Genomic DNA, 12,709 nt, shown 5'->3' on the forward strand with positions numbered 1-12,709 from the left:
GACAGTTCAGCGACTCCAAAGTGACTGTGCCAGAGATTTCAGATAGAAAAGAGACATATCAGCTCTAAATTGAGTTGTGGGTTATTTTAGTTTAGTCTGGGGTTTTGTTTGTTGTAGTTATAGTCCTCATCTGACATCCTGTACTGAACACTGGACAGAAAATGCTTTCAAACTTTCAGTTTTTTATATTCAGGTGAGATAACATAAACATGGTTGTTCACAATGGGAGGCACGTAGTGATCTTTTTTAAACCTGTCCTAGGTGCGCACAGACTTTAAGGTTATAAATAAACAAATTCAAATGATCCAGAGAGAAACACTAAATGAAAAACACCACGTTATTATTGACTTACATTACTTCTGCTTTATAAATGTCAATGCAATGACCACGCATACTGAAACAGACTTTTGAAGTGTACGTGCTCTTCGGTCCCATCAAAGCACTTTTCAGAACCTTGCCATGGGTTTTGATGGATAGTACTAAATTATTTAGGGCACACAAGGGAAAGTCAATGGCATCGTAAAAGAGGAAGGGTAGTGGTAAGGTTATGATGGAAAGTGAAAACATATTGATTACTGTCACATCTGAGCAAATGATGCAAACAAGACTTGATTCAATGACCATTTGGAACCCTTTCAAGAAACAAAGTGATACTTTAGTGATACATTCAGTACCAATGAATTCCATATTACATTTTTAACAGCAATAAATGATGATTTATGGTTAGAGTATGATGCATTCATATCTGATCTTTGATCAGTTCCTTGAATTCTGAATAATAGATTTTTAATAAGGTGTCAATCGTTGTGTAATAAACACCCATTTAATATTAATAAATCAGCATTAAATAATGGATTGGAATATTACATGCCAATATTATTCACAAGGATATTACCAAAAGCACAAGTAGTCTAAATGATTATTGTAATCAATGGCAGATTGTCATCTGTTGTACAATTATGAGAAAAAAACCTGTCCAATTGTTCCACAGTGGAGCTGCTGCATCTATACAGGTCTTTGATGCAGACTTTTTTTTTTTTTTTTTTTTTTGCAATGTAACTCATTGATGTCGACTTGTGCACAATTTTTTGGCTAAAGAAAAACAAAACAATTCCACTCTGGGACAGAATGAAATTGAGACTGATTGGTCTTTTTGAAAGCCAATAAGATTGTGGAGGATGGTTGAATAACAAGATTTGAGTCAGAGTCTTCCATTCTGCATGAATCTCCATACCTGTAAGGTAAAGTGATGGAAATTTGGAACTCAAGATCACATGTTAGCATAAACTCTGGAATCAAAAACACATGTTAAGTCAATTAAAATAAAGCCTCTGTTATATTGACTGGATGGGAGTGGTGAAAAGGGTGTTACTGGTTTGGACTGACTAACATATTATCTTAATAATGTTAGTTATTCACGTCAATAGTTTTGGCACTAGGAGAAAAAAAAATTACTTGTTAAATATCATATTAAATATGAATATTTTACATTACCTAAGAACAAAATTACATTCAATAACATCTACGGTATTATGTGCACTTAAAATAATTTGAGTACAAGAAAATTCAGCATCCAAATTAAGATTCTCTGCAACAGTAAATTAAATTTTTGTTTAGAATTGACCCAACAAGTCCACAATGTAAATCTATTTTTAGATATATTATTTGCAACTCAAGCATGCAGTAAAATCATCACATCTGATGTATTGCAACCAAGAGCAGACCCAATGCAGTTTCCATAGTGCAGATGATTTAAATATTTATAATATATATCATTTGTCATGTGCTTCGTTTCAAGCGAGTAATTTGCCAAGAAATTACACAAAAAAATACAGTTTTGCATATCTAGAAGACAGAACACTTCTGGAAATGTTTCATTATTACATTTTGTTTACTAGTCTACTATAAGTGTTATGATTCAGCACTAAAGCTATTATGTGTGGTACATCTTTTTCATTAGCAATCTTTAAAACGTGATGGTATCAGCTGGTTGTACTTTGATTTAAGCTACTGAACTAATTTAATAACATGCATGAAGCGTAATATTCGCGTTATACATTAAAAAAAATTACCATGTAACATTTTGGCGCTTTTTTGTTGACGACAGTAGTACAATAACACATTTTTCGTTTTCATTTTAAGTCTATAAACACGAACTTACTTTGACTTTCGAATTTCCTGATGATCGTGTCCAGGAAAGTGTTCTGCGGCGCGACGTGGCCCCGTCGCACCGGCATCTTCGCGCGCTTTTCCCAGCAGTGTCTGCAGCTCAAACAGACCTTCCCGCCACTTTCAACGTACGCGCGGCTCCACACAGCGATGCGCGAGCTTCCCGCGCTCTGGAGAACTGCATCAGCAACGTGTATCCCAACGACCACGATCCCTCAGGAGAAAAAAGGAGCTATGTACTTATCCAAAATAACAGTTTCCAGTTTCAAAACGCGCGAAATGGATTGTTAACGATTTGTAATCCAACAACAATGTTATCCTCTGTCAGGTAACAATTTACTTCAGTGAACTCTGTGGATGGTGACTGTAACGCTCTGGCAATGAAGTGCCCTAATTTCGCCATTTATCCAATAAAAGCTTTCTTCTCTGCTTTCATTTGGTGAAAAAATTCTTCGAAGAACAATAAAAGCGGTCGAGTCGTTTCTACTGTTGCGTTTCGCTCCAGAGGTCTCGCGCTCCTATTTCGATGTTGACCAACGAAAACGAAAACGAATGCAAACAATCTCAGCGTGTACCGATTCACAAAAATATAATTTTATTTACAGTACTGAGCAGGGTCGCAGCACTGTACATTACATTAACAAGCCAAATTAGCCTTTACTAGCACTTCAATTAAAAAAAAATAATAATGTAAAACTAAGGGTAAAAAAACGAAGAAATCTTGTCACAAAAATAAACGTTTTGTGACATATACTGTAGTCCGTTCATTCCGTTGTCAAATGTGCCATGTGGATTTGCATTCGCAGGTGGAGCAGACCAGTCCAACCCTCGATGACGTCATCACGCCCTGGGCTTTTGTTGAAACGGACGAAAATCACGGGTTGCAAATGAAAGGCATTGGGAAACTTCCCGAACATCCAGAGGAGCATCGTACATGATGACTGAACGCGACATCTTTTGAATACTGCTTCAACTTACCTGACAGTTTCAGGAGTGCGTTCGCGCTTTGCTTTTTACCTTCAGTGCTGTCGCGCTGTCACACTGTACTTGACACGTCACTGTCGATACAAGAGTCACGGACGTGGGGTTTCCCTGGACCGTCACGCGAGTGCAGACAAAGGGCACTCCTTGTGGACGTGACAGCGATTATATGGATTTTACGCGGATACTTTTAATGCAACAACAGCGTCAAAATCGTGCAACTTCATCCTGATTTGCAAGAGAAACAAAACAAAAGTGGCTGTTTGAAATTTAAAGCGATCTCTATACGTGCGTGCGCGAAACGGGGTTTACTAGCTTCACAAGGGGGCGCGCGGCGCTTTTTCCCATATTTAGGCAGGAGCGCGTGGCTGTTTTTGAAGCATCCCAGCTGTGGGATCTTCCAGCCTCCTCCCCATCTATCCCTCTCACTGTCTCTCTCATTCACTATCTGCATATAATCACACAGCACATGGGTGAATCTCACTAAATAACGTTAAATGGACCCCCAAATTCACAAGGAAATAATTAGAAATTACATTTTGCCACATTTTTAGCACTGTAATATTTTTTCCCCCATGATAAATAAGCACACAATTTCAGTTGCCTACTGTAATGCAAATATATATATATATATAATTCTCAATAAAAATAAGACATTACAAACAAGCACGTAGGTTTGGTCTGAAAGTTGGTAGGGACATATAGCAAGGATAATATTCAAAATGTCGGTATTAAAGGGATAGTTCACCCAAAAATGAAAATTCTCTCATGATTGACTCGCCTTTAAGCCATCCCATATGTGTATGTCTTTCCTCCTTCAGCAGAACCGAAATGGCGATTTTTTTTTAAGCACATTTCAGCTCTGTTTGTCCATACAATGCAAGTGAATGGGTGCCATGAGGCTGCTGGTTGTTTGATGGTCCAAAAGGCATATTTAGGCAGCATAAAAGTAATCCAAATGACTCCAGTTGATCAATGAATGTCTTCTGAATCAAATCGATAGGTTTGAGTAAAATAAATCGATAATTAAAACTTTATTAAATGTGTGAAATTTGTTGAAAAAATGTAAATGAGTAAATCTTAAAATTATTTATCGGGCATATTTTACAGCAGTTTTTCACATGTTGACATTATTTTCATGATGGTTAAGCACCCAATATCGTAAAGCAGAAATATATACATAATGTGTATAATATATTATGTATAATATGATATATTATTCCAAAAGTATATTGTTTTACTAATTCTATTTTTTGCAGATTTTAAAATAAAAACATTGTACTGCATTACAAAAATGAGAATAGGCTTTTTATCCTCATTAGAATAATGGGAATCTGGGGTGCTTAATTATGTTGTAATTGTGTTGCAAAAATGCAAAAACCTGTAACTTGTTCTCAAATAAGGCTTAATTTTTTATGCAAAATATAATATCTTCCTAAGTTCCTGATTTATTTTTATCAAGATATCACTTATGAGCTGGAACAAAATAAATACATAAAAAGTAAAAACAGCTGTGATTAACACAGAACACAGAGATCGCAATAAATCTTTTATAATTTAAAAACAAATGACTACAAACGTTGATTAAAGCAATTATTTGTCATGACAAAAGGAGGAAGACAGTCTTTGGCAATACTAATGAATTTGTTTAATCAAGAGAGTTAGTAAAATAAAGAATATTCCATTAAAATACAACAGGGTTTACAAAATAATAAAGACTGGGAAAAGTAATAAATCATAACATAATTTAAAGGCTGTACAGATCTCGTAGAGCTTTAGAAAATATAAAATAGAAAAGATTCAGTCATATAATGACAAGCTACATAAAGAACACTGAACGAACAAGATGACGACGCATTTTCTCTCCAAACGCTCGGTCCATTCATCAGTGGCCATTCAGCGTCTCGACAGGTCTCCCCCTATAGCAAAAGCAGGAAAAAAAGCAATGAACATTGGTAGAATTTGGAGCCTGAGGGAGTATTTTAAACTGGAATCTTGATTCACCGTATGCCTTAAGCACAAGTTACACATCATGAAAAATTCTGTTCAGTATATCAAAGTCAGCACTTATAATCACACTTGCCTTTGGTCAAATGTAGTTCTCGACAGTACAATGTATTTCACCAACACAATTGCAACCAGTGATGAAAAACAGATGAAAGGAGCAAGTATAATGCCGCTTTAAGATCTCACTGGAACTTCTTAAGAGTTTAAAAATCATTCTCTTGAAGTACCAGCATTGTTCATGCATGGCCATAACAGTACATATCAATCTGCATAAAATGGTTCCATAATGCTGTACGATAAAAATGTGACCTCTATAAGTGAACTCCCAGCAATTCAATTAGCTAATGAGATCAGTCGCATTGATGAATGGCCAAACACTGACGGGAACACAACTCTGACACAATTAGGCGTGTTTGAAACGCAAAATACATTACAAGAATGGCACCATCTCATTACAACGTGCTTGTTATAGCATGAGAAATAATGTTGTCATGGCAACATAATTTATGCTTTATGAATACATTTTTTGCCATAATAGTGGCAATACTGCATTTTACAAAACAATAGGATAATCTGCACTAGCAGTCAATCAATGTGTTTTTCAATGGTCAATGCTGATATCGATATCTAGACAGCAGGATTACCGATGGCGATATAAATGCCAATATCTATAATACAATTCAATGATCGCAAATCAGACCTTTTGTATTCAAAATTCACAACAAAAAATACAGAAATTGTTTATTACCCATTGACAAGAATTATGGTAGATTTTGTTTTTCTTCTATATGCTTAAAAACACATTTTTCTTAATTGACAATTTTTTCTTGTTTTAAGCATAAAACATAGTATTTTGTTATATATATATATATATATATATATATATATATATATATATATATATATATGGTAATGTTGTCTGACCATGGATACATTGTGCACCCCTAATGTGTATTTTGGTAAACATTATTATTTATGCAATGCTAAAGCTCTTAAAAGTATCTGGATATAATCATCTGCTAAATGGAAATGCATAAATCATATATTTTCCATCTACGTTACAATTAATTTAACCAGATCAGTAAAAAGAGTTAAAGATCGGATCTGATTCATATGGCATTCACTCCCTGTATGATTCCTTATATTTTATTATTAATTTAATAATAATCCTTGATAAACTGATATACTGAAACACCAAATTTAGCTTTGCATGTATCCTCTGTTCTTAATTTGAATATTATCTGTGTGGGAGAAAAAAAAAAGCTTACTCCATTGGCCAATTTTTTTCTTGTTTCAAGCATAAATCTTCCTAAATTTTGCTAGATTTCTCTCAAAAACAAGACTTAATATATTATATTATTTTGCTTCTCAATAAAATGTATCTTGTTTAAAGGATGTTTTGTTATTTTTACTGCAACAGAAATAGGAATATATACAGTGTATATATATATATAGACACTGGTGGCCAAAAGTTTGGAATAATGTACAGATTTTGCTGTTTCGGAAGGAAATTGGTACTTTAATTCACCAAAGTAGCATTCAACTGATCACACAGTATAGTCAGGACATTACTGATGTAAAAAACAGCACCATCACTATTTGAAAAAGTCATTTTTGATCAAATCTAGACAGCAGCCATCACTCCAACACCTTATCCTCGAGTAATCATGATAAATTGATAATTTGGTACTAGAAAATCACTTGCCATTATATCAAACACAGCTGAAAGCTATTTGGTTCATTAAATGAAGCTTAACATTGTCTTTGTGTTTGTTTTTGAGTTGCCACAGTATGCAATAGACTGGCATGTCTTAAGGTCAATATTAGGTCAAAAATGGCAAAAAAGAAACAGATTTCTCTAGAAACTCAGTCAATCATTGTTTTGAGGAATGAAGGCTATACAATGCTTGAAGATTTCATACAAAGATGTACACTACAGTCTTCAAAGACAAAGGACAACTGACTCTAACGAGGACAGAAAGAGATGTGGAAGACCAGATGTACAACTAAACAAGAGGATAAGTACATCAGAGTCTCTAGTTTGAGAAATAGACGCCTCACATGTCCTCAGCTGACAGCTTCATTGAATTCTACCCGCTCAACACCAGTTTGCTGTTGATTTCAGAGCAGTTATATTAAAGGAATATTCCGGCCGGAAGTTTAGGGCAAAGTCAAATAGCACGGAATAAACATGGCAGAAAGAACGGTAGGTTGTTGTCTTTGTAATGATTTATTAATTTTAACATTATATGATTAACAAATTACCTCAATCCGGGTGGTGGAGGACAAGTCTCAGTTGCCTCTGCTTCTGAGACAGTCAATCCGCGCACCTTAACACGTGGCTCGCTGTGCATGACACTGTGGAGACTTACAGCATGTGGAGGCTCATGCTACTCTCAGCGATCCACGCACATTCCACGCACCCCATTGAGAGCGAGAACCAATAATCACAACCACAAGGAGGTTACCCCAGGTGACTCTACCCACCCTAGCAACTGAGCCAATTTGGTTGCTTAGGAGACCTGGCTGGAGTCACTTAGCATGCCCTGGATTCGAACTCGCAACTCCAGAGGTGGTAGTCAGCGTCAATACTCGCTGAGCTACCCAGGCCCCTACAAAAAGTTATTTTGATTTAAGAGACACCTCTGTTGGACTTTGGAGCATCATGGGTTGCTAATTAAAACATGCTGTACATGCAATGTAGACTTTGCTTCACTGTTTATTTAATGTTTCAATCTATGTTTCTTGTGCTTCTTCTGTCTGGGAGACTATTGCAGCCCCATGAGGCATCTGAATGACTGTTGTAACATTTGGTACAATGATTAGAGGTTGCCCCTTGACCTATACGAGTCTCTCAGACAAATGCTGTAGTGCCAACATGAGCTCTATTTCTTTTCACACAAATTATATTGTCTTATTATATTTTCTTGTAACTTTAGAACCCTCTCATCTAAAACCTTTCAGGTTATTATTATTGTTACATTTTCATATTTTTAGTTTATCAAAATTGTGCAATGGACTGAGATTCACTAGGATTTGTTATTGAATGATTATTTAATTGTACATAATTAAACACAGTCATTAAATGCTCATACTCTATTTTTTAAGTACAATTTGTAACATGACTATGAAGGCAATAATATCTCATTTAATGTAGTTAAATATTTTTACATTGCAATCGAATCGAAATCAATCTTATGTCAAACAAATGTAAGAAATTCAGCTTCAGAATTGTTGTGCATATGTCTTGTAAGACCATCAGATCTCCAATCGACAGCATTTGTGGCATAATGTTGATTGCCACAAATCTTCGACTCACCTTTTTTTTTTCTCTCGTGCGACCACCCGTCCACACGCATGGACGTTGTTTTGGCTTCGCTATACGCAACGCGTAATTTAATCCGACTGATCTCAGTTCAAGAGACTGTGCTGTCCTTAAAAGGTTAATTTCGATGCACTGAGTCATTTGACAAAACAACATGGCGTCGATCGCGGAGGAGTTTGTGTTGTGTGCCAACAAAACTGCATCTGGTAAGAAACCTAATTAAGTTTTTATGCTGAAACCTGTTTGAATCAAAAGATTAGAGTCTCTAGTTTTATCTGATATGCCATTTTTTAAATTTGAGCTATTTATCACAAAGCGGCATGTTGTTAAACACAATGACCACATTCGTGGACTATATGCTCAGTTTCAGTTAAAATATCCTATATTTACTGTGCGTTATCACATTGAGAATTAATGGATGCATCTAAAAGCTGAAACATGTTGCTTCCAGAGGCTTTATATGGAGTTAGGGTGAACATAAGGTGCATTTCTAACTGTTCTGAGACCAGTGCAGACAGACAGTACACTGGAGGTTAAGTCATTCACTAAATAGGGAGCAAGGGAGCATCCTATAGCTCTCTATGCAGTTAAGTGTATTCACTCCTAAAATCTGATCAAAAGTTCAGTTTCAGGCTGCAGATGATGTTTGGATCACTCAACATGTTTGACAGACATGTGACAATGATAATCAGTACATAGATTCAGAATTTATAATGTATCATTTTATTTTAACATGGTTGACAGTGATTGGATGATGCTGGACATTACTTTAAATCAGAATTAATTATGATAATTTCTGATGTAATGTCTGTAACGTCTCAAAAACATGAATAACCAACACTCCTGGAAACATTAAATAATTTGATAAAGTAGCTTGGTATTATTTAACAACTTAGTCCCGCTGTCCACATATGCGGACATAAATTTATAGGAAAACAATTTGGTCTAAAAAGTATTTTTTGTATTATTTGAGCTGTAAAGTTGCTGAAATCATCGTTTACAAGGTTTACGGCTTTACGTCGTAATGGCAACACAATTGTAAAACTGGATATAACTTTACACAGAAAAGGTTGTAAGTGAACATGCATAATAATCGAAATCATGTAAACATTTAAATAAAAGAAAGGAGTAATTATTATTTTTCTTATTATTACAGAATCAAAATGATTTTTTGTGGTACATTCAAATGCTGTCGATTGAGCTTAAACTTTTTTTTTTTTTTTTTCAAAAACAAACATTTCTGTCTGTGTATTTTTCCTCATAAACCGCTGTGTACTAACAATGTGTCAATCTTTCCGAGCAAACTAAAGAGAAGATTCACTCCCTCATGTCAGAGAAACCAGAACCTACAATCCGGCTGGGAGAGTGCCCGCTGTTTACCCTGGCATTACCCACCCTGGCAGCTGGTACATTCACAGCTGTGAATGACAGGCAGAACGACAGGCTCGATGTCTCCGCTGGCACACTGCAGGCTGAGGAAGCGTACGGGATTATGCGGGTCAAGCCTGTAACTGCAACAGTCGCAAAACGCCTGCAGGTAAGGCTCCTGAGAGATAGACAGACAGAGAGAGAGTTAGACAGGTTACCAGAGGCCAAAACAGATGAGTGAGGCAAGACAGAAAAAACAAGGAAGTGTTACAGGAAGAGTGAAACTGATAGATAACAATCCACATTGTCTTCACGCTACATTTGCTTAAATGCAATGACCGCTCTCTCTTTGATGGAGAGGAATCACGGGATAATTTAAGTGCATGCTCTCAGAAATGCTTTGGAGAAAGAGCCCAACGTGAGCCCATTAGGAGAGATGAAAACGAGGAGGGCAGATGTGAAGACGAGAAAAAAAAAAAAAAAGTGCGATTTTTGTGTTAAAGGCGGAGTGTGGGGACCTATCAGACTGGTTTCTAGTTTCCATGGCAACTTGACAGAAGTTTCCATTTCAAACATGTTTTAAAATAGTTGAAAAATTCACACTGATTAAACACAAATTAAGAACGGAGAACATATTCAAAGCTAAATTTGGTGTTTCAGTTTGTCAGTATATCAAGGATTATTATTAAAGGATTAGTTCACCCAAAAATGTAAATTCAGTCATTGTTTACTCACCCCTGTGTTATAACTCTATTTGACTTTTTTTCTGAACACAAAGGGAGAAATTGTGAGAAAATTTTGTGCTCAGTGATGTCATACAATGGCAGTTTATGGTGACCACCTCTTCAAGCTTCAAAAGAATACAAGAGTTTAATTCAGAAGTCTAATAAATTATTCCATGAGACTCATGATTGTTATGAAAGCATACGATAAGATCTGGTGAGAAACATAATGAATATAATGTATTATTTAGTGAAAATGTTCACCGACCATTGATCTCCTGTGCACGTTCATGATAGGACACGAGAGCAACAGTTCACACAGCACCCTCGCGACATTGGGGCGTTCAAGCGAAAACCGTTTATCTAAAAACAGGTACTCCACAGCAATAGTGACAACAGAACACATCTGCACACAAAACAGAGAACAGAACTTACTAAACATGTCTGAAGAGTTTGTAGTCAAAGAACTGATGCATTTCTATGCCCAGCCTTATTTTTTTGGAAAGTTTTTGGATTGGTGCCAGTTCACAGTGGACGGAGTTACCCGTGCGATGCCGAAAATAGAAAATAAGCGATCGATAGAATGTACAGTCACTCATCACTGCTGGTTAGGACAAAAGCACTGATTAACATAGAAAATATACCTTTTATCTCGTGTTGTTTGCCATCAGTTTAGGATATGGTGTGACTGTGGCGTCCTGTTGCCTCCTCTATGTTTCTGTTTGATTTCCTAGTACTCCTTTCAAAAAAATAAGGCTGGGCATAGAAATGCATCAAATATTTGACTACAAACTCTTCAGACATGTTTAATAAGTTCTGTTCTCTGTTTTGTGTGCAGATGTGTTGTGTTCTGTTGTCACTATCACTGTGGAGGACCCGTTTTTAGATAAACAAGTTTCCGCTTGAACGCCCCAATGTTGCGTGGGTGCTGCGTGAATTGTTGCTCTCATGGTCTATCATGAACGCACACAGGAGATCAATGGTCAGTGAACATTTTCACTAAATACATTATATTTAGGTTTGTTACTCACCAGATACTTATTGTATGCTTTCATAACAATCATGAGTCTCATGGAATAATTTATTAGACTTCTGAATTATACTTTTGTGTTCTTTTGAAGCTTGAAGAGGTGGTCACCATAAACTGCCATTGTATGACATCACTGAGCACAACATTATTTCACAATTTCTCCCTTTGTGTTAAGAAAAAGAGAGTGTCATATGGGGTTATAACAACACAGGGGTGAGAAAATGACTGAATTAACATTTTTGGGTGAACTATCCCTTTAAGTACATAATATAACAGTATGGCATACTCATCTGATCAAATCTGTACACACAGAAATCTTTTCACAAATCTGGTCGAATTAAATGTAACATTATATGGACAATATAAGATTTACACATTTCCTTTTAGTGGACGATTAAATCCAGATCGACTTACAAAAGAGCTTTAGCATCACATAATAGTTACAATACTCTTTACCAAAATACACATTAGGGCCAATAATAAAAATGTTTCACCTCAAGAATGACATCAGTTCTGGATAAACAGCGCCCTCTGCAGAAGCTGACCTCCACGTTGTCGAGGCGACAGTCACCTTTGGTGATGTTTCTGACCTCAGTGTAATGATGGCACTCGGCAAAGGGATCCTCTGGAGACGAGAAAGTGATGTTCACAGGAGAAAATGGGACATGAGATTAGAGAAAGTAATTTCTTATCTTTAGATAGCATGTGCTAAGTGAAAGGTTTTGTGGTGACTTTACTTTGAGAAACTTAATTTGGGAGATTGCTGTTATTAAAGGAATGGTTCCACTCATTTATTCACTATTATGTCGTTCCAAATGCATATGATGTTCTTTCTTAAGTGCAACACAAAAGGAGATGTTTTGATGATTTATACTGCCATGCTCCAAAAAGGCCAAAAAATTGTCTTAAAAGTAGTCTCTTTTTTATGATATGACTTGTCATATTTCAAAGTATTCTGAACCTATATGATGGCTACGTGTGAGGTACAGACTGAATTTTAAGTTATTTGCTGATAATTGGTTCTCGCATGTAACAAGACCAAATGCGTTTTGAAATATGCAAAGTGCGAATGAGATTTGAAAGTTACAGCAGAGTAGAAGATTTTCA

General features: G+C 36.1%; 2 protein-coding genes across 2 annotated transcripts in view; both read right to left on the reverse strand.

Annotated features, from left to right (window-relative positions):
- LOC127431505 (potassium voltage-gated channel subfamily H member 2-like) overlaps positions 1–2,882 on the reverse strand; it is a 285,270-nt gene extending 282,388 nt beyond the window's left edge. Inside the window, exon 1 of the mRNA XM_051681945.1 lies at positions 2,162–2,882. Within this exon, the coding sequence (XP_051537905.1) occupies positions 2,162–2,237 (76 nt within the window). The 5' untranslated portion in view covers positions 2,238–2,882. The remainder of the gene's footprint in view (positions 1–2,161) is intronic.
- A 1,847-nt stretch (positions 2,883–4,729) lies between these two features.
- Positions 4,730–12,709, reverse strand: part of sspo (SCO-spondin) — a 149,044-nt gene continuing 141,064 nt past the window's right edge. Inside the window, 3 exon segments of the mRNA XM_051682192.1 lie at positions 4,730–5,069; positions 9,878–10,028; positions 12,097–12,227. Of these exon segments, the coding sequence (XP_051538152.1) occupies positions 5,047–5,069; positions 9,878–10,028; positions 12,097–12,227 (305 nt within the window). The 3' untranslated portion in view covers positions 4,730–5,046.

This window comes from Myxocyprinus asiaticus, chromosome 41 (genome assembly GCF_019703515.2).
Source record: "Myxocyprinus asiaticus isolate MX2 ecotype Aquarium Trade chromosome 41, UBuf_Myxa_2, whole genome shotgun sequence".
In the NCBI taxonomy this organism is placed as follows: Eukaryota; Metazoa; Chordata; class Actinopteri; order Cypriniformes; family Catostomidae; genus Myxocyprinus; species Myxocyprinus asiaticus.